At 39.5% G+C, this 23,317-nt stretch overlaps 2 protein-coding genes across 3 annotated transcripts; both read right to left on the bottom strand.

The window, feature by feature from the left end:
- Positions 1 to 2,985: 2,985 nt before the first annotated feature.
- cdk9 (cyclin-dependent kinase 9 (CDC2-related kinase)) lies at positions 2,986 to 10,003 on the bottom strand. The gene is made up of 8 exons (XM_084072333.1): positions 9,845 to 10,003; positions 9,629 to 9,742; positions 7,874 to 7,955; positions 6,704 to 6,794; positions 6,016 to 6,182; positions 4,823 to 4,994; positions 4,402 to 4,550; positions 2,986 to 4,078 (listed from the first exon to the last, which is right to left on the bottom strand). Exons 1-8 carry the CDS (start codon positions 9,907 to 9,909, stop codon positions 3,713 to 3,715), a joined length of 1,206 nt encoding a protein of 401 aa, XP_083928459.1. The 5' UTR covers positions 9,910 to 10,003; the 3' UTR covers positions 2,986 to 3,712.
- Positions 10,004 to 11,271: 1,268 nt separating this feature from the next.
- znf207a (zinc finger protein 207, a) lies at positions 11,272 to 23,015 on the bottom strand. Of its 2 annotated transcripts, XM_084072325.1 has the most exons (11): positions 22,880 to 23,015; positions 20,654 to 20,780; positions 20,008 to 20,146; positions 19,384 to 19,566; positions 18,522 to 18,597; positions 18,360 to 18,430; positions 16,596 to 16,756; positions 16,264 to 16,362; positions 15,280 to 15,507; positions 14,858 to 14,984; positions 11,272 to 14,206 (listed from the first exon to the last, which is right to left on the bottom strand). In XM_084072325.1, exons 1-11 carry the CDS (start codon positions 22,918 to 22,920, stop codon positions 14,043 to 14,045), a joined length of 1,416 nt encoding a protein of 471 aa, XP_083928451.1. In that variant the 5' UTR covers positions 22,921 to 23,015; the 3' UTR covers positions 11,272 to 14,042. The 2 variants fall into 2 exon arrangements, with proteins under 2 accessions (XP_083928451.1, XP_083928452.1); XM_084072326.1 differs by lacking the exon at positions 16,264 to 16,362.
- Between the last annotated feature and the right edge of the window lie 302 nt (positions 23,016 to 23,317).

The following is a 23,317-nucleotide window of genomic DNA, read 5'->3' as shown; positions in this document are numbered from 1 at the left end:
TAAAATGGTATCTAGTGGAATCTAGTGACCATTTGTAGCAACGGCAACAAACAAATGAATGAAGGCAATGCAAAGTGCTTTTCAGAATATATTAATTAAGCAGCATTAGACATCAAGACAGCAAAATCAACACATTATGAATGGACATGAAGTGTTTAGGGTAGGGTAAAGTAGGGCTGATATTGTGCAATGTAAAAGTAAACTGGTAACCCTTCCCTTTATTGAGCTCAAGAATATCCAGCAAGCATCTTCAAGTCCATTGAAATAATGGATGAAGTGTATAGGCAAACTGCCTACAGTTAATATAAATGATACAGACACAATGACAGTTCTGGGTATAACATTACATTTAGTAATAACAACTGTTATGGGAAAAACTGGGAAGATAAAGGCAAAGAAATAAAGGAAGAATTGGAGAAATGGGAAAACAAATCGGATGGAGGACTTGGGAATGTGGACTTTGGACTCAAATTAAGAATTTCATTTTGCAAAAATGTTGCATCTGGTATGAAAAGAAGAGCCTTGTGGATAGGTGAGTTCTTGAGTTGGAACAAAAAGAAGGGTCTTGCAAGGAGCTCTGTGCCTTATTTTAAAATTATGTATGGTGACTTAGTCAGCAAAGCTGCACATTTAAATATTGACTGACCTGAAATGTCTAGTAGAAACATTTATGTTAAGCTGTGTGATGATCTTTATGGTGGAATTTTCCCCTACAAACATCTAGACAACTCTCAAAAGCAGGTGTGTATTAAAAATATTTGGAGTAAAAAATATTGCTGAAAGGGATGTCATGTGGCTGGTCTCAGTGAGGAGACTGGCTTTAAGAGCAGTAGTCAAATGGAGCTGCTTTGTGACAACCGTTAAATGCCCTATTGAGAACTGTAATGACTGAGGACGAATCTATTGAGCACCTGCTTTGTAGACTGTCAGAGGTCACAATACGTTTGGGGGGAAATGGCTCAAATTGGGTTTAATGTAAATGTCACATATAATGCTGCAATGTATGGAGTGTTTGGGGAAAAAATGTCCGCCATGGATCAGGATTTCCATTGGTCTGTTTGTGTGCACTGTGGTCAACCAAATATGGAAAACTCGATGTGCCATGGTCATACACCAGGAGTCCATCTCTGGAGAGGTGGTCTTCAGACAAATTAAACTAAAAAGGCAAAGAACACTTTACTCCAGACAAAAAAAGCTGAAGCCATGGCACATATTGACAATGTAAATGCTTATTAACATGTCATGTAAATGTATATTTATTGTGAACCCTGAATAATTGCAATAAAGTATATTTAAAAAGCAAACTGCCATCTCCAGGTCTTTCCCATAGGTCTTTCCATGCATTTTCAATGGCACATTTCACTCATTCAGAAGCACGTCCAGTCCAGTGTTGGCTGTGAACTTCTGGTCATTATTGTGCTGAGAAGGTGAATCTTTGCCCCAGTCTCAAGTGAATCAAATTTTAATCTCCTATTTTAATCTCCACTATGAACCTTTTTTTCCACAGCTGCCATTTTTGACAGATAAACAGCTGGAGGTAATCAAATTAATTGTGGGTGAGCTAAATTATAACGTTTACTGTACAGTACAGCTGACCATGCTGGCAACCGTGAATTCACTCACGTTCCTACCGGGGAGGAACGTGAGAGTGAATACACGTTATCTGTCTGGCCAATGCCAGGCTACTGGCAACCACCCACAATTAATCACATAACTGTCAGCCGCTTCAATGCCATTTAACCATATTCACAGTCGAGTTGAATATGGTCCATTGACTGGATGCCCAGTGCACTTTGTTTTTTTTAGTTCCATTGAGTTGAACGTGGAGGAAATAATTCATATGAGTAAATACAGTGTCAAATCACCCCCTCCCAAAAACAAATTTGGTCCAGCGGTTTGCCAAACACACAAACCAACCGTTGTAGACGACTGGCTTCCACACACCAAGTTACAACATCATCAAGTTATATTTCTTGTACATGGCAATTACAGTGGTGCAGCACCCTGGATGTGAGGAAGGGAGCCATCTGCTGGTGGCACTATGTAGAGAGCAATGTTTCCCCAAACGTTTTAGCTAGAGACCCAACTTTCTGGGACCTAAACATACAAAAAATGCATTCTGAATTAACCACTTGAACCCTTCTAACGGTCACAATGCGATGCATTGTGGGACAAAATCTCAAGGCACACCTGTATTCATTAACCTCGCCTCACCAGGCTTTCCACCAATACCATGGTCTGTATTTTGTCTTAACCGCACACCATTTGGGAACTGTAGAGTGAGTTCAGGGGGGTGACGGGTGAGTGTGGCAACAGGTTTTGCATGGCTTGTAAATACTGCATTAAAGCCTGTAGCAAACAGATTAGGGTTAAAATGCTTATGTTTAATGTCTAGCAAATAGGCTATGGCAAGATCCTGTAAATAAACTGAATGAATAACTATCATATTGTGTTCTCCATGACAAACATCTGCCTTCACAAGGAAGACAGTGGTTTCACATGTGTCCTATTGGCGCGAGTGATAAATGGGATTCATTTGTGTACAGATGGCAATTGGAGGACCCCATGTACACTTTAACATTAATCTACCTTTGTTAGCATTATTGCAAAACATATTCAGCTTCACTCCATCTAGAGTAAATAAAAATAAAGACATGTAATGTTGGAAGTTTTGAGTTCCACTTTGCATGAAGCTCATGCATTAAGGATGCAATGCCTTGTGAGCTTGTAGATTTGCCATTTCAACAAAGTCTAAATCAGGCATAAAAGACTGGTGTGTGAACTGTTGGGCATGAGCCTAATGTATACTTTATTGTACGACTGCATCACTTGCTGAAAAGACCTGGTTTTCCAACTTAAACACACAACTGGATTCTTTCAGCAGGCAACGTGGTCATATGACAAAGTGCTTTAGTACGATCTAGCAAATAAAATATTCTAAATGGCACGAAACCCCAACTACTACATTCAAAAATAATATTCATGTTGCAGTAGTAGAACTACTATGAACACATTTATTTAAGCCTCTTGGGTTTGCATAGCAAGGTTGGGCTAATCAGACCAAGTAGTCAGTATAAACAATATTTCTTTTATGAATAGTGTAAAAAAAATGTCTGTAAAACAAATACATATGTCAAAAAAGTTAATATATCATTGCTGTCGGGTAGAAACATATCTCCATATTTCAACTTTTACATACTGTACAAGGTTTCACGCCTGACATCAACGATATGTTAAAAACATATTGCCCCAAGACCACATCTCTGACACCACAGCTTTATTTTTAACTAGTCTATTGTGTGTGGCATACAAATAAAAATAAATCACCATCATGGTACGAAAGCAGCATGAAATTTAACAAAAGAAATAAGGGATTCCAGTAGACTTTCTAAGTCTTGATATCCCTTCCAAATCCTGTAAAAAAAAACATTAAATACATTGGTGGTTGCTTGCAAAGAATAATTCTCTAGATTGTGCAGAAACCCAAAGAGCCTGGTCAAGGCACTGAACAACACAGGAGACAGGAATGCCCTAGTAGTTTGCACAACCTCAGACTGGATTCAATTCCATAGCACTCCTCAACAGTAAGCTTAATTTCTACTTAGTTGCGCAGCGGTGTCCCATGCAACTACACGATAACAGTCAGCTGCTTGCAGCTGAACAAAGGTCCAACCATCCAACCCTCTAGTCTGTAGCTTTTCCTCACCATTCCTTAGAACACACGATCAAATTCAGTCTGGCTTGTGGTTGCTGGGTTTCTGTTCTGATTGGGCTGCTGCTGGGGCATGTGGCCCCTCCGTCTAGGCGGGGCCAAATATTCAAACATGGAGGTATTGTGGGTGGAGAGCATGTTCTTCAAGTCAGACGGCATGGGGTCAGACCAGAAGAAGTCGTGGTTGAGTGCATCGTCACTGTCTGTCCGCTGGGCCGGGTCTAGAACCAGGAGTTTGTCTATTAGATCCAGAGCATATGGGTCCTTGACGTAGGCTTTGAGCCGATCTTTGACTTTCCTCTTCTGCCCTTTGGGTAGTTCCATTTTCTGGTACAGCTCATATTTCTTGTCCACGCCAGGCCACACCTAAAATTAAATAATTGAATAAATTAAGTTCGCATTTACAGCAGGATTACAAGAATGTACATTATTCTACTCCATTTTACTCTCTTCTCATTCATAAAGTAGTATTCTATTCCATTTTGTTTTACTATATTCTAATTTGAAGCTGGGAAATTGAGAAAGTGGCGAAATATCTCCATGTTTGCTTTAACAGACAATATTTACAAAACCAGAAGTTACAGCAGTCCTGAAATTGAGTGACAAAGAAAATCTAATCTATTTTATAAACTAAACTCAAACTTTATATACATACTATAGTCATCGTCCCCGCCCTGTGTGCATCTTACCTCAGCAGTGATGGAACCACAAAGCTGGCTTATAAGAGTCAGCTGGTGTTGCTCTGTGTTCCCCTGCATGATGGGACTCCTGGTCCACATTTCAGCCATAATGCAGCCTGCACCCCACAGGTCAATAGGTGGCCCATAGTCTCTCTCGCCTACCAGGACAAAAATAAAATGTAAAAATAAATAGCAAATATTTACAAAAACTATAGCACTAGTTGACAGCACAAATTTAACCTTAGCTGAACAACTGCATCAAAGACCCTTAAACCACATTAAGACTGGCGTCCCTATTTTGGGCATAAGTGGTTAATACGTTCTAAAAGGTTCACATTAATAGTGCTGCATTTCATGACCATTTTCCTGTCCCAGTTAGTAAAAACCAGCCACATATCTATCGACACTGCAGGGGGGAAATGTCTCTTACCTAGTAGCAGTTCTGGGGGTCTGTACCACAGGGTGACCACGCGGTTGGTGTATCGATTACCCTGGCTGTTTTTGGCCAGACTAAAGGCCCTCGCTAAGCCAAAGTCTGCCAACTTCAAAACCCCGTCTCTGGTGATGAGCACATTGGCTGCCTTCATGTCTCTGTGGAGGATCTGAATCAGGACATTGGCAACAATACATTAATGAGTCAGTATTGTTTAGACAGTGGACACTGTCAGCAATAATGTTCCGTTATATTTTAGCTTAAGCAGTTGTTTAGGTCAGAAGTTGCATTCTGCCAAAACCCAAACGATTTAAGTTAACTTCTGTTGCGAGAAAAAAATAACAACAACCTTTAGAACTGACAGTTCTATAGTCCTACCAGTCTAAGGCAAGCTGTCAGATGATTAATGGTCAAACAATGTAATCGTATTTATCATTTTTATATATATTTTTAGGTAGCAAATTATTGTTACCCCTTTTTTCTTCCAATTCAGTCGTAATGCCAATTAACCTTCCCCACACATTTCTGATTTGCCACTGCTGTTGTACTGCCTCTAGTCTAGTCATCCTGTTCAACACCCCCTGCTTATAAGACACCACCCAGGCCATTAGAGTAGTGCAGCAACCAAGATCACCCTCCCTGCCCGGCTTCCCCCTCCCGAACACTGGCAACCCATGTTATGTTTGTTTTTAACCCATTAAGACCTGAGGCCATTCTTTAAAAAAATCTAAATCTCAACAGTTTTGAAAAAAAATCTGGAAAATATTTTTTCAAGGCTTTTCAAAAATAGCAGATCTACAAGTGCCGCGCTATGAGCTTGTAGATCTGCTATTTTTGAATAGCCCAGAGAAATCTTAAAATAAGACGCAGATGCGTCCCCGGTCTTAATGGGTTAATTACAAATGTACACTACCTACCAAAACTGCCTTGTCTAATAAATCCCTGAGTGCATTATTATCAAGAATGAAAAGAGAAGACGGCAACAGAAAAACATAACAAACTTTACATCAGTGTAATTGGGCAGAGAAGTAGAGGCTCTATCTATAACATCCAACCTGGCAGTACTTTTGCATTCAGGTGCGCATAACCATGCGCCTGCAAGTAAAAAAACTACAGTCAATCACTCGCCTGTTACACTTTCCTTTGGTCAACAGTTTTATAACACTCAGCCAGCCAGAGCCAAAACTCACCTTGTTTCTGTGGATATAGTACAGGCCATTGAGTAGCATCTGCATGACCTTCTTGATCTCAGCCAAGGTGAATTTAACATTGGCATTACTTAAAAGACCTGCCAGGTCATGTTCGCAGAAATCAAACACCAGGTAGATGCTGCCTTTGTAGCGGTTGAACTGAGTAGCTGGGAAAAAGACAATAAATTAATGAATATAGTCTCAAATATTTCCTTTAAACATATTGGTGAGAAGATTGTAGCCATAAGCTACTTTGATGGACAATGAATTATATAACTGTCATATACAGTCAAATACATTCAGTTTCCATCAAATTATCTTTGAAAAATACATAAAATTAATAATGTAATGTGTAATCTAATAATAATAATAAAGCTATTAACTGCATCATTACAGCTCTACTTTAAATGGCATGCTGAATATTTATAATAATGTGTAGGTGTGCAAAATATTTAGATTATAACAATATCTGATAACAATCTGATAAACTGATAATAATTCATTGCACGGTCAAATCGATAGATTAAAAGTAAAATTGCAATTCAAGTTTACTGTAGAGTTTGCCTTAAACTTGTTATACGGTAACAGTGATTCTGGGTGCAGATTCAGCCTTCTATTATGTATAAAAATCTGCCCATCACTAGTTTCAGGATTAAGAGGTGATACCGATAGGTTTGTTTACACTCACCTTTGGTTCGACAGATCTCAATTAGATTAACCACATTCTCATGTTTAAGCAGCTGTAGTATCTTTATCTCCCTCAAAGCGGTGATGGGGAACTGTGGAACAAGTGACCACAACTTGTGTAAGATAATGATCATGCGGAGGTTACAATTTAGGCATTTAGGTAACAGACTTACAGCACACAAATACAGGGCATTGTGGACATAATAGTTACTTCCTCATGGAACACAGAACAACTGATAAAGATCATGGCTAGGTGGCTACTGGCTATACAATTTATAAAATATATCTAGCAGATCTCACCAAAGACGGGGAATATGTGCCAAAAACTACTACTACCCAAGTTCAACATCACTTCAACATCACTGTAAGATGACTTTTGCCCATTGTCAGCAATGCATGTGACAAAGACGTGGTTCTGAACACATCATGCCAACCACAGCTATCCCCAGACTCAAGCTAACTTGGACAATAACTACTGTCAAAAATGTCTAACCGAAATACAGGGCTACAAGCAGTTCTGGTAAGATGGACAACACCTGCACTTCTGAGATTTCTAGTTAGACATGTTCCGGTTAGAGCCTAGTTCTTTACCAGGCTTTATCTCCTCAATATTTAAAACTGGGAAAGAAGTTAGGCTCCAGCATATTTTACCCTGAATGTTCCTTGTTCAAATTAGGGTTAATGGTATTGGCTACTGTCTTAGAACCCCCCCAGTTTTCCTACAGTACGGTACAGTAAATGATGTTGCAAAAACAAAACATTCATGTTACTGATATTTCATCAAAGTGTAAAGGTCATTACACGCCGGAGCGAATATACACAAAATTCAGACTTGTTTCGAATAAATAAAAGACACGTTTTCGCTTCTTCGCTCCGTGGAAGCTTGCATTGACTTTATAAGTTGTTGTTTTTTAAAAAGCATTATTCGCATGAAAAAAAAAAATCGCCCCTGGTGTGTAAGGACCTTTAGGATTTGCAACACAATTTTAACAGTGCTATTGAAATTTAGTTAATTGATCTTTTAAGCAACAAAAGCAAGTCTTGCTTCCTAAATGCCTTGTACAATATACGTATATATTATATATACATAATATCAATTCTGGGGTTTTATTTGGTGAACTTGTATGCTTCGCTGTGGATTGATGAAAGGCAAAGCAAGATTGTCTCTTACCCCTTCTTTCTCATTTTCCATCAAAACTTTCTTCAGTGCAACTTTCTCGCCAGTCTGTCTGTGTTTTGCTTTGAAAACTTCCCTGTGGAAGAAAAAAACACCAAATCTTACAATGGGGATCTTTTGTTCATCATTTCTACATGGCAGTTTCATTCAAATATTGAGTTAACTTATTGCAAAATATAACTTTTATACATTCTTTATGTGGTGTGTTTGTCGTAGTGCCCACTAGATGTTCATTAAAAGTCTGTCACATACAAGTCAAAATGGTCACAATGTAATTAAGTATAATACACAACACCCAAGCATAAAATATACATTGTTCTCACAAAGACCAAATCATCACAAAGTCACCCCAACAACGAACTTATTTCCAGGTGGATAACACTGACATCGCCAGTGGCGGGGACAGCCCTAAATGTGTGGCGATTCGCCACACATTTGTATCCATGTTACAATGGGTGCCATTTAACAGTTATTAGAGTAGAGATGGGAGACACTCCTAACACTCTATACCAGGGGTCTTCAACAGGGGGTCCGGGACCCCTAGGGGTCCTCAGAGTTACTACAGGGGGTATATCTATGTGATATATATATTTTTTTTACCTTAACCACTTGAACCCTAGCATCTCTTTTCTGAGGAGAACCTAAGCCAAAAATAGCAGATCTACAAGCTCACACTGCGAGGCGTTGTGAGCTTGTAGATCGGCTATTTTTGACAAAGAAGTATAGGTGTAGAGGGAAAAAATGCAGACCAAGTAAATAAAAAAAGTTGAAACAATTTCATACAATATAGAGGGGGTCCCTGCTTCATCTCTCTCTCAGCTAGGGGGTCCTTGGCCTGAAAACGTTGAAGACCCCTGCTCTATACAGAAAGTATTGCACCGGGAACATGGAGCTATTTGACACTTATTTTAACTGGTTCTTTTAACTCACTTTGAGCACCTTTTAACCTGAACTGGAAAACAAACTGCTAGATTTTCAAACACTTTAAGCCTGATGTCTACTTAGTTGCACGCTGGTGTTGCCTTTAAATAGCAGATATACAAGCTCACAGTTCGTGACGCGTTGCGAGCTTGTAGATCTGCTATTTAATGAGCACCGAGTATAAACCAGGCTTTGACAGGATAATAATAAGACAGATAAGACGTGTTTTTGTCGCGTTCCATAGTGTCCGTTACACTACAAACGCCATGTTTACCCTCGATCCGTGTTGCCATGTCGGGTTATTATAAGCTACTTCAGGCTTTTTTTTTCTTTCTGTAAAGTTGCATGTAAATATTGGTAGTTTTTAGCTGGTTTCTAAAGTGGACTTGCTTATTTAGGCTTACTTCTCTTATCTAAACCAGTGGTTCTCAAATATTTTCATGGAAATGTTGTGCCAGGGAGCATTGATTTTAGAATGTTTAAAAAAAAAAAATATTCCACATTTTATTGCAAGAGAAAATGACAGATCTACAAGCTCACAACGCGTCGCAGCTTTGTAGATCTGACATTTTGCAAATAGCCGATGTGTGTGTGTGTGTGTGTGTGTGTGTTTAAGACTTACAGTGTTTGTGGCCTAAGTTGCTTCTTTTGGGCTTGTTTTCCTCAGCGTGGTTACTTATTTCTCTCACAGAATATGGCAACACTACCCTCGATAGCAAACGTGCTAACAGCATAGCACAAATATAACCCCGACATAATAACTGTACACACACACACACACACACACACATGAAGTGCAATAGACGTGCTATTTACACCAACGCTTACCCGAACGTTCCTTGGCCGATTTTAGCCAGTTTCTCATACTTGGAGAACTCGTCACAGAAAGGGAATTCAACCCCGTCGTAGTACTTGGACATGATGGCGGCCTCCCGGTCGGGCCTGTAGAGATAGGAGGATCACACAGACATGCGTTTAATGTTCACTGTTTGGATAGAATTTGAGGTTATGGAATTAATACAACGATGGTAAAATCATTCATACTTTTCAGGCGCTGCTGCGGTGGCGGCGGCGGCGGCGTTGGATGCCGCTTTTTCTCCTCGCTGCATCCTTGAGTTTGTCCACTAACTTGTCCAGGGAGAAGGTAGTAAAACGGCCAGTAGAGTCTGAGTGAAGTGAACCACTAGCTAGCTTAGCTTAAGCTTAACAGACCCGGACAAAAGACTATTGATGAAAGCAAGACACCCCCACTTGGAGTCACTTTCTGTATACATGTCACGTGGGCTGACCACGCCCAGTGAGGAGCCCGGAAGTGTATGCCTTGGTACTATCAAAGATTGTTAATTTAGCAAGATACGCATTCTCCATTGGAGCCACTGGAGGCGAAGTGGTACACAAATCCTACAAATGGTCTCCTAAGTAGCCATGGTTGTCTTAATCCTGAATCTTGAATCTTAATCCGTCCCTGGTATTGTCTTTTTGATTGATTGAATATTTTATTAGGCAAAAGAATGTAAAACAACACATTTACATTTAAAATACTTTGTCTAACAGGTCCGTTCATAAAAGTCCTTGCGGACTTGTTTCCAATGAGGGCCTTGGTATTCAATTCATAGACTGTCAATGCTTGCCAACTGGTACACGTCCTAAATCAAGCAAAACCACAATTCATTTTATTAGCTGAGCCTGCAGATCAGCGGTCTTTATTCTGCAATGACACTTCTGTGAAAGGGTCCATTTAAAAGGCAGGTAAACTTTATAGATATGTACTGTATTCATACTTTTATTACCCAAAATATTTAATGTAGTGAGTGAATTATCATCAGGATAATTTCTTTAGATGTATATTTTTAACTCTGAAATTAAGACTACTGAGCTTTTTTTCCCTTTCTTTGTGCTTACAGTGTGGAATGGAATTAAGAATGTTTAAAGCAATGCTGAAACTGTTTTGTGGTATAGGTATACATTAAGGAAGAAAAAAAATACCCACAAGACTGCACACAAAGTTTTCAAAATATAGAAGGCAATATATGATAATTATGTGACCTATTCGAAGATAGAACGGACTGTTAATACAGACCCCCAAATCCTGCTCGCTTGCCATTTTTTCTTGTTTAAATCATCATTTAGGAGACAACTGAGCATTGAATCTGTACTTATTCAGAACAGGAGTTCCACCACATATCAAACTATAAACGGAAGGTCCAGTGCATCTCAGTAGCAGGACACATCAATAGACACTGTAGGCGCTGGAGCATCATGGACTGTTAAATGCCCTTTTTATTTGTAAGGTGCTATATCATGACTAACTTTTAGATGCTACTGTATACTGTAGGCTCTGATGAAGATGCCCCTGGCATCGAAATGTTAGTCATGACATAGCACCATACAAAAAAAAGGCATTTAACAGTCTTTTATGTCATAACAATGTTATTATACACATTCTACGTGATTGTTTTCGATCTATAAATGTTGCCTTCCAATACATTCACAATAAGTTATACAATGTGGTGAGCAATATAACACAAAGTCAAACCAGAGTTTATATACAGTTTGTGGTTTATTAATAGAATACAGTGAGTATCCAGACCTGGTGGCGTACATCACCAACATCATCCAATGGAGAACAAGTTTAAGCAGTAATCCTCAAATCAACTCACTGTTCTTTAACCCATTAAGACCTGAGGCCGATTCTACAAATGCCTTCTAAATCAGTAGTAACACTTTGAAGATCTTTCAAAAATGCAGATGTACAAGCTCGCAGCGCGCTGTGAGCTTGTATATCTGCTATTCTTGAATAGCCAACGTAAAAATCTATAATGACACGGATGCTTTCCCGGTTTTAATGGGTTAACCTAAACCTGTAGTGCAAATTCCATATCTCTTATGCTTTTCCTTGATTTTTACCAGACCAGTCATGTCCTGAGACAGAATATGAAATGATTACAAGAAATATACAATGTTAATGTCATGATAGTGGCATTTTCATATGACATAACCAAGGTTAACGGCATCCGACAATAGTATAATAATATTGGTTTGACATTTGTTATACAGAGAAGTTAATTCATTACAGATTGGAAAATAAGGTATGGAATATTTGAGACTAAGCTGATACAAAGCCAGTACTTACCAATGAAGAGTCTGCCTGTAATATTAATCCTAAGCACTGAATGGCTTGGTTACTCTTACATTGTCAATGTATGTAAACAAAATAATGGCACCAGGCGACCCTTATCCCCCCAAAGATCAAACACTTTTTTTCACAACAACCCACTACGGGATTGTTGCATAAGATCTCGTGTGCACACACACACACACACACACACAATAAAAACAAAACAAAACCAAAGACATATCTAGGGAATTTCTAGCAGTGGTACTTACAGCTGTAACTAACCTGTTACTGGCAGGGTTTCTCCTTCATTTAAGTAGTAAAAGTCAAATGATCAAGTGAGGAAAGCTGATGAAACAAACAGGATTAAGTGGCAGAAACCATTTTGCAAGAGTCTCATTTTGCACCAAAAACCAAGAAAACATTGAATGCATTCCTGGCTGTAGGTGACAGCCTTTTGAGATTGAGCTGAATGTGGCAATTATGTGAAATGTGAAAGAATATTACAAGTTCCAAATTGAAGTGACTATAGGCTTGTTTAATGTCTAAAATGTATGAAATCGTTATTCTAAGTACAGATTAAATATAGCTCCATCGTGCTATCCATCACAGAATTTGTTCAATGTCATATAGAAGCATCACAGGTAGAAGTAGATCTTACATAAGCTAACATGCCTGAAGAAAATGGTACCTAAACGCATCAAAAACAAACAAGGGCCTTCACCAAACTTGCTGCAAGTTTGGGGACGTTGACATCCAACAGCATGTACGCTGTGAGGGCCCCTGGCAATGAATGATAAGACAGAAAAATGTGAGAGACTTGCCTCAGGCTGATACACAGGGCTACACTGAGACAGGGCCTCAGCCAGTCCCCCATGGCATCGCTACAGGGAGAAGAGAAATCTGGGTTTTAGCACCACAGCCACCCTAACAGTACTGAAGCTACGCATACAATGCACTGACTTTGTCAAAGGCCAATACACTACAGTTCAGATAGCATACATTCAAGACCATTAATTAACCACTTTCAGCCCGGCGTCCCAATTTTGGGAATGTCAATATAGGTGGGGGGAAAAATGTTTAGATGTTGTGATGTTTAATTTCCCCAAAAAACTAAAATTCAAACACTTTCAAAAATGGCAGATCTATAAGCACACAGAGTTGCTATTTTCGCTATTCGTAATACGAATAATATAGGGCTAAAGTGGTTAATTAAAACATTTAATACAATAAAGCAATTCATTTATGTCATGCATGTAATCAAAAGCAAAATACAAACAAAAGTTACAGACCAAGATTTGAATGCCATTTTTACACAAGTTAATTAAAGAGAATATAAACAGACACAACTTGACCTTCTGGATTCTGAACAGAACAAAATCATTTTGAAAACGCATGACCACCAGTCATGTAGCCTGCAGCGCATGACTGGAGTACAAACCTGCTGTGATGCGTCTTTCCCCGCTAAATTCCCGTAAAGAAGAGTCTTAGGGTTTCAGGATGTTTTATTACAATACAGTTTTACAACATTGCATGAACCAATCCATGTGGTAACTGTGTGTGATTCATAGACTTAGCATTGAGAGTAGTGTAGCCTAAAGAAAATGCCAGTGAGCACAGCATTACAAAAACAGTGAATACAACAATCTGAAGCCCTCACCAAACAAAGTTGGGGACGCGAAGTCCAACAGCACCTAAATGTGCTGTGAAGGCCTCACTGCTTTTCTTTAGAACGATAATGTAGTATGAAAACTTGCCTTGGTAAAAGGTGGGTACAGCTCATGTAACTCCAGCGCCTTCACAACACTACGAACCATATCTATTACACTTCTACACACCTAAATGAAACATGAGAAGGACAAAAAAAAACAGCCACAGGACAAGGACGGTTTACAACAACAGTTCATAGGCTTGATTAGGTACAGTGTAAATACTTTTTCCCCATGCGCTGTGTGATGCCTTTATAGATCACTTCCGTTTGCTGTTTATTCAGTGTCTCTTCCTCATAGCGACAAGTACAATGTACAGTACATTGTTCTATGTTACAATACTGGCTTGTCTACTATAAGTTGAGGACATTAGAAAAGGGTTGAGTGTCCAAACCTATAGAAGACAGTGGGCCAGGCTTCAGTAGCGGCCTCCTGGAGACATGACAGGGGGTCGCATGCCCATGGGTGGCCGTGGGGGCGCCCCTTGGTACCCTGGGGGAACCATTGGGGGACCTTGTCCGTACGGAGGCATACCTCCTGGCATGTAGCCTGGCATCCCCTGGGGCGGACCGCCATACTGACCTGAGGCAACACAAGGATTAGATGACTGTTATAGTGATTAAAACATAATCATAATCAGATCTAGAGTATTAAAAGATTAATGCCTCTAGTTTAAGGGTGGCAACTTAAAAACTTTTGTGTTTATTTTGGCAGCACAGTTGATGGGTTTGCAAGTTAAAAACAAAGCAGCAGAACTGTTGCAGCTGGCGGGCACTATGAGAGTAATAAAGTGGGCCACATCAGCAGGGATTGTTTCTGCCCGTAATAATTGGGAATCTCTGTAGTGATGGGTCATTTCAATGTAGTAGCTGTCGGCCGAGTGTGCCAGTTACCACCCTGAAACTAGATCTGTCCCATTTCTAACTATTTATTTTAAAAAAGTAATCTCTTTACATGTTGATGTTTCATAAATCTGAACTGAATCACTGCATTGTGAATCTATAAAATACAATCTGCTAGTTAAGTCAAATGAAACTTTTTAGTGTTTAAAACACACCATACCAATAACAAACAGACACAAACAATTATCACAACATTAAATTAATAGCAATCCAAGTGATACTTGTTTTCTCTGCTAAGATACTTCCTTGTTCACTCCTTTCTCCGTTATCCATCCACTGAATTAAGAAGTGTCCTTCAAATAACTAATACTGGCCAGGATACCTTCCATACCAGGTATTGGATGCCTCAAGCCAGGCTGCTGAGGGGTCATCATGCCCACTGGTGGTGCAGCAGCAGTGGGTTGGCCTTGGCGGGAGAGGTTACGCTGGTACCTAGGCAACTGAGCCCGCAACTCTTCCTACAGCACACACACAAACACACAAACACAGCAAAGACGAGAACTGATTAGGCACTGACATAATGTAAACAGGGTGACAAACAAAAAAAAGTCAATTCAGTTTGAGTCAGGAAAGAACTTGCTGAATGCATCATGTAATGTAATCGAACAGCCATACAATTCTACTTTGAACTTGATTTAACTGAACATTACTGACTGTTACAGACTATCTTATGGATGCACACATATTGTTAGCCACTTACTGTACGAAAAATAAACAGCTAAAAAAGGAGACCGTAACGGCAGCGCCACTTACCAGTGAGATATCCTCATCAGGGTGGATCAACTTACTGGTTGCACTGGTGGTGGTGAGTGTTGCAGGCTTACTGGTGACAGTAGAGGGAGGCTTGGAAACTGTGCTGCTGCCAGTGCTGGGGCTGGCCACTGAGGCAGTAGCCTGGGTGTACGCTGGGAATGTGGGCTTGGAGGGGTCAGAGGTTGTGGAGGGGGTGGGGTGTAGTGACCCTGACACTGCCTGTTGGCTCTGGGTTGAGGGAGAAAAAATATAAACGAAAGAAGGAACGGTTAAAAGACAGCATTTACAGGAAGAGTAAAACATTTGTCAAAAAAAGAATAATCATACTTTAAGGTTACTCCCATGACTGTGTGATAGCGATGCCAATTGTCAACACCATATTGTTAATAATACAGCTAAAGTATGTTTATCACACACATAGTGAGCAACTTTAGAAAGTATGATGATCATGTCATACACACTCCAAGTCTGCAAAAAAACTCTGAAAAAGCATGCTTTGCTGTCCTGTACCGATTGAGAAATGCACTTGTACACTTTACAAATCTGCACAAGACACTTAATATGTGACAAAATGGCAACAAAACTATTCACCAAACTTGCTCAAAAGGCGATAGCGGATATTTATCAAGGGCATGTGGGGTTCAATAAAGTGCAGATTTGTAATAAAAGGAAAAAGCAAACAATGGCATATAGTCGAATCATGAAACCCTTTGCAGGCCACTACTGCAAAAATCAAACAAACAAAAGCAATGTGGACAGCATCCCTCAGTCACACAAGGTTTTGGAGAAGAATAATTCTCTGCAAATAAATTAACCCAAAACATATACATCATATTTTCATTAAACAAAAAAAAGCTTCACACATAAAAAAAGAAAAAAAATTCAATCTGCCCTACTTATCGATAAGCAAACTATATACAATTGGGTGCATGCCCATTGTAAAGCTGTAGTTTGTCAGAGTGGGGCAGGCAGACAGTGTCATACTTGTGGCGTGCTAGGGAACAGAGCATTAGAGGAGGTGGACTGAGAGTCCGCACTCGACGAGCCTGCACTCGTACTCGTGCTCGCAACCCGACCTCCGATCTGTGGCACAGGAAAAGAGTGAAGAATAGGAATAGTGAAATATCCTGCAGTGATAACAAAATGTCACTAGATTAAGTGGTGCTGTTTTGTTCCCTTTTCAAATCAGCCTATTATATCTAACAGTATGTAGATTAAAGCAGTAGGGATTTTTTTGTTAAGGAGATATATATCCTGTCAGAATGCTGGAGATTAGGGGGGAGCTGAGATATACTTTCGGGGAGCCGAAAGGTTACCTGTCCAGCACTGGGGAAAAGAGGCTTAGGGACGGCAGGCTGGGTTGAGGGGGCAGCGGCTGCGGGCATAGTGGGTCTAATCAGCATGCTTGGTCCTGCCGCAGGCGGGCCCTGAGCCATGTGGCCCAGACCTGGACGGTGCCCCACCGGTGGTGGCATGCCTGTGAAGACGGGACGGCAGGACTTATTAGCAGTGGTGGAAAAAGTATTCAATTTTTAAGTAAAAGTATCAATACTGCAATGTAGAAACACCCTGTTACCCTGTAAAGTAAAAGGCTGGAATTCAAAATTCCAGAAGTACAAAAGTATTGGTATCAAAATGTACAAAAGTAGAAAGTACTCATTATGCAGAATGTCCCATTTCACAAGTTTTCGAATGTATAAAATGTATAACAATCTTTTGAACATAGCAGATCAACAAGCTCACAATGCGACGCATTGTGAGCTTGTAGATCGGCTATTGTCAAATGGCTGAAATGTATATAGGGTTGAAGTGGTTAATGCATGTTTTGTAATAATAATCAAAATCTACTAAGTAACTAGTAAATAAAGTTTTCAAATAATTGTAGTGGAGTAAAAGTACAATATTTTCCTCTGTAGTGGAGTAGAAGTAAAAGTACTGAAAACTGGAAATACTCCAGTTAAGTAAAAATACCTCAAAATTGTACTTAAAGGTAGGGTAAGTGATTTGCTTTGGTTAAAATAAGTATTAAATAGCTCTATATTCTGATTGTACTCATTGCTATAGAGTGTTTGTTCAGTATTAGGAGTCCCTTGTCTCTCCACCTCTTTATTAAACAGAAAATGCATTTTCGTTTCAGTTTCAGTTCATTTCCAATTTTATCCAACCAGGACAGAGAACTCAATCAGGATTCAGATTAAACAAGTGCAATTGGAAGTGATGACACTAAGAAATGAGCAGACAAAATTGGAACTGGAACACTATACAAATTAAGCTTAAAAATGGGTACTTTCTCCTGATTGGCTGAGATTTTGACACCTACCGAAAAATGTATTTTCTGTTTATTAAAGAGCTGGAGAGACAGGGAGACTCCTGTTACTGAACAAACACTCTATAGCAGGGGTATTCAACTAGATTAGGCAGGGGGCCACAACTGTAAAATAATTTGGAGTTGGGGGCCACACAATTTGCGCGCGTGCGCGAAATTTTTCGGGTCTAATTCGGGTCTAATTCGGGTCTAATTCGGTTCTATTTGACCAATATAAATCAACCTTTTTTCGGGTCTAATTCGGTCTAATTCGGTTCTATTTAAGGTTCTAAGTTAAGTTCCAATGAAAGATGGCCTTTCAAGAACTAATGAAGGATAAATAATTTGTACTGTTTAAACTTTGATAACATAAATCAAAGTTAAAAGTTTTTTTTTTTTTTTTGGAATATGGCCAGGGGCCACAAGGAAGCTCCTCGCGGGCCGCACGTGGCCCGCGGGCCGCCAGTTGAATATCTATGCTCTATAGCAATGATTACTATCAGAATATAGTGCTTTAACCTTTTAACAAAATACTTTTTGTTTTAGCCAAAAAATATCACTTACCCTACCTTTAAGTACAGTACTTGAGTAAATGTACTTAGTTACTTTACTTAAGTTACTTTACACCAATGAAAATTAGCTTATGTCACACAACAAAGACGCACCAAAACAGATGTACCAAAAAACAAAAAAGAACTGACTTTGAACACTTCTATATCTGAGGGATTTAGACATCCGTGTGTGCTTTACGATGGTTTGCGGTGTGTATCTGTACCTGGTGGCATGCCTGGCATCATGGGGGGCATCCCTGGCCCTGGAGGCATCATTCCACCCATTGGCATCATACTAAATACAGAGAAAGATGAATACATCTTCATAGACGAGACACAATAGTGACTAATGACCAATAAGACAAGAGGAACTACAAATCCCTCACCCTGGTGGCATTCCTGGCATTCCAGGGGGCATCCCAGGCATCATAGGTGGCACGCCTGGCATCATTGGTGGCATTCCTACATAACGAGATAAAAGAAAGATCTCACAAAGAGATACACAGGGATCATAAAGGTATTGCACACACATGACATGAGTGAATGATTTCAACCTCAAAATAATAGTCTAAGAAAGTTAAGTCATTTATTCTAACTAGACCATACCCGGTCGACGCATCCGTGGGGGGATATGCGCACATGATCTGGCAACCCGGGAGGCAGTTCGTCCCATAGCTGGGCAGCCCCGTAACCATGGCGACAGTGTTTGACACAAAAACGCTAATAAGAAGCTGAGATTTGATGAAATTGAAAAACGTGCTTCACAGTTAAGTTCAGATGGTAATGGTCAATGGCTGTGTGCAAAATCAGAGCAATTGGTCCAGCCACTGAGGAGAACCGGGTAGCTTCACCTACTCACTCACTCACTCACTCACCACTACAGACGGACAGAGGTTACTAGAATTATAGTAGGATGAACACCAACAGTCAAAGCAGCTTGTAAATGCACTTTGTGGATCAAATTATTTGAAGTTACTGGCAGATGTGAAGGAACATCTATACGTTGTTATACCTTTCAAGGCGGGAACACATCTGTGTCACATTATCTGTTGCTAACCATTTTGATTGGACAGAACGAGCATGCTAGATTAAAAAACAACACCTTTTGGGTGGCATTACTTGCCCAAACCAGAACGCATCATTGGCTATCGAGTACATAACTCAACTGAAGAATTTGATTAGATTTAGGTAAAGACTATCCTGATAGGTATACTTTTGGTTGGAAGCAAACCCATCAGTGCCACTGACCTGAGTAGGTGCCTGGTGGCATCCCCGGTGCTCCAGCCCCAGGGGGCATGCCAGGCTGGGTCATGGGAGGGTTGAAGCCCACCTGGGGCTGGGCAGCAGCAGGCTGCTGGAAGGAGGGACCAGGCTCATCATCCTCATCATAGTCGTCAGAGTCGTCCTGGTTCTGCTTCTTCTTCTGGGACTCTGGTATTGAATGAACGGAATGGCATATTGATTGTGATTAAAACATGCTGGGGCTCCAATGTAAACTGACATTTAATCATCGCGGGTTCGAGTCCTGTTCCCGACGATCTTTGCTGCATGTCTCTCCCCCTGTTTCCTGTCTGTCTCAACTGTAATCTATAAATAAAGGCCAAAAAGCCTTTTAAGAAAAAACATACTACGATTGTTTTAATGTTTTTCATTTGACTGTTGTCTTTGGACTAATTGTGTTTATGGGATAGAATGGACGTTAACTTTATAATATCCATGAAATATAATTATATGATCAATAAAATGTAATCAACCAAGTGAACCAACCAACCAACTAACCAACCAACCAAAGACCAGTGTGTTCACAAGTAAGAATAAACATATGACATTGTTGATTGTGTTGATTGGACATTTTACTGTCATTGTTAATACCTTGGGTTTTCTGTTCAAGTACTCTTCTTCTTTCTTCCATGTCTTTCTCTGGAATCCCTTCCATGCCATAGATTTCCAATTCAATGTCTGTTCTCCCAGGTATTGCATTGGGGACTCCATCAATGGTCTCTTTATGAACCTAAAAATAAATAGTGGGATCGGGTGGATGTGTTTAGTGTACAGTACAGCTAATTTCAAAGAGCATTAAGACACATTATAAAATGCTGTTTGAAAACAATTAAACATAACATAGTTATTAAAGAGTTAAAAGAAAGAAGAAGAAAATCTAAGAATAGGTTCAAACTGAAAAACAACAGAACAACATTACAGTGCAGCACAATTAAAAACCTCAATGAAAGGCAGCAGCAGACAGAAAAGACTTCAGCTTTGATATCTAGAACAGCCTCCCAGAAAATTGCCGGTCTGCTACAGCTCTTGTATTGTATATTTGTTGCATACAAACTGGATGCTGCTTCTTTTTATTTATTTTTTCTTTTACTCAGGACATAATAAAGCTGACCTGTCCCAGATGACAGGTTCATAATGTAGCACAAGATCAGAAATGAATTTTTGGCCCATTCAGTGTTTTAAAAGAAGCGAAACGTTCTGGTCTGAAGACATCATTTATGGTCTCAAATGGACTCACCTGCATACAGTGGATTGCCAAACCAGGCCCAGTATACAGTTTCTTGTGACAGATATGACATTTGAAGTGTTTGGCTTTCTGATGCTGTATGAGAATCTTTTCGTCGTCAAAATCCCTGTTGCAATACCTGATATCATAGTTTAGGAACAATACTGTTTATTAATAATAAAATACAAAAATAAAAAATAACTGTTTATCAAAACAAGACACTATCACACAAAAATAGCTTTTTTTTTATATCTTTTCTTTGTGTTTATTTATTCATTTATTTATTTATTACAAAATAAAAAATAGTCAGTTATAGACTATTTCATTCTGGCTGATGGATTTTGATTGATTATTTTATTTTCGTGTCCAGCACACAAAGTGCCCAACCCTCATGGGTTTATAAGACACCATTTTACGCTTACAACACATATATATATATATATATATATACATATATATATATATATATATATATATATATATATATATATATATATATATATATATATATATATATATAATATATATATATATATATGTTTATATATGTCTATATTCACATAATACATTCCATTACAGCTCAGAATTATAGTGTTCTGTCTTCTCTCCCAAGCTTGACAAATAAAATGTGCTACAACAAAAGCTTCTTTCCCGAAACATCTCTCTAGTTTTTTTTCATAATCATCTAACTCAAGGAATCATCTACTGAAAGAAGAGGCAAATTCAAGCTTTCTTTGCTTTACCCAATACCTAGCTCTGGTCCATTTAGCTTAGACCCGGGGTCTTCAACAGGGGGTCCGGGACCCCTAGGGGGTCCTCAGAGTTACTACAGGGGGTCCGCCAAATCTTTGTATGATAGGATTTTTTCCTTTTACATTAACCACTTCAACCCTAGCATCCCTTTTCTGAGGAGAACTTTAGCCAAAAAATAGCAGATCTACAAGCTCACAACGCCTCGCAGCGCGAGGCGTTGTGAGCTTGTAGATCGGCTATTTTTGGCAAAGAGGCATAGGTGTAGAGGGAAAAAATAGCAGACTAAGTTAAAAAAAAGGCTTTCATCTCAAACACAATTTTATACAATATAGAGTAGGGGGTCCCTGCTTCATCTCTCTCTCAGCTAGGGGGTCCTTGGCCTGAAAACGTTGAAGACCCCTGGCCTAGACAGTGGAGTTAAGGGAAGAGGAACTCCACTGTCTAGGTTAAATGGACCAGAGCTACCCAATACCCTACCCACAGTGCACAACATCTGGGCGTAATGACCCAATATCGGCCCTCTGGACCACTTAGGAGATCGATACCCCAGCCTCCAGTCACACTGCAGACACAAGCTCACATCAGGCTAGCTACTACACTTGACTAACCATAGCTAAGCTAAACACAGGATAAGTGGGCACCAAGGAAGAGTGGGCACTTCGGTGTTAAATTGGCTATTTGCTCCAATAAATGTTAAAGAAATTAAATAATTGGGAAATGCTATTAAGTAATGTAAAGTATAGATGAGGTGAACATGCACGGTGCATCATTATCAGACTTCATTGTATCCTTCAACTTCTTGTTTGTGCCCCAAAAATGACTGGATATACAGGTTTTGTAGCAATTTGTAACAATTGTAGAAATATTAGACCTTAATTCTTCGTTGTCGAATGTTTAAGAATGTTCTAATCATGTATACCAGTGGTTCTCAACCAGTGGTCCTTGAGGGGGTTCCAGGGGGTCCCCAGCCTAATTAATAGTTGGGAACCAAATGGACCCTTATGTGTCTGTAACTCTGAGAGTGTACAAATGGATTTGGTTCCATTTGTACACTCTCAGAGTTAAATGAACACTAATGATGATGATGCAGTGTAGATTAAGACCCCCAAGAAATCAAAATGGTTGAGTCCCTGGCATATCTTTTCAAATGGGGGGTCCGTGGGCTAATATGTGTCAATTTGTGGGGGTCCTTGACACGAAAAAGGTTGAAAACCACTGATGTATACGTTACTTCACTTAAAACATTTTCCAAATTAGCCCTGAAACATGAAGCGTCATGTGAACCATGTCTATTTCCAAATATACTTTTTTTTAAAATATATAAATAGCCCATTTAACACCGAGGTGCCCACTGCCCACCTATCCTGTTACCAACCATAGCTAAGCTAAACGTAGGGTGGCTGCTGCCTAAAATCTATCACACAGAGCAAAGCACGTTGACTTGCTGATTAAAACCCTGTTCCCAGTGGTGAATGTAAAGGATACCAGCACCAAGGCTTCATCTGCTTTTTCTTCTTTCTTCCCATGTTTCTGTCCGCTGTGTATCAACTATGTATGATAACTCTATTATGGTATCAGCCCACCACCTCCACCATCAGCTGTAATGTAACAACAACACAACAACACGACTCAAGATGGCGTTCGTCAGCTCTTCAACCAGTGTTGCCAGGTTCTGCGAGAGAAATAAGCAACCAGGTCTAGGAAAACAAGCTCAAAAGAAGCAGCTTATATTAGCCTAATGAGCACTTCAAGTCTTCAAACCGCAACGCGTTGTGAGCTTGTAGATCGGCTGTTTAAAAAAAATATTGCAATAAAATGTGGAATATATATATATATATATATATATATATACATATATATTTCTTTAAACATTATAACAACACAAATGCTCCCTGGCACAAAACTTGTTCATGCAAATATTTG

The sequence above is a fragment of the Gymnoscopelus microlampas genome (assembly GCF_963454915.1).
Source record: "Gymnoscopelus microlampas genome assembly, chromosome: 11".
NCBI classification, from domain to species: domain Eukaryota; kingdom Metazoa; phylum Chordata; class Actinopteri; order Myctophiformes; family Myctophidae; genus Gymnoscopelus; species Gymnoscopelus microlampas.
The sequence above is the reverse complement of the archived record's forward strand: the minus strand, read 5'-3'. Positions and strand labels throughout refer to the sequence as shown.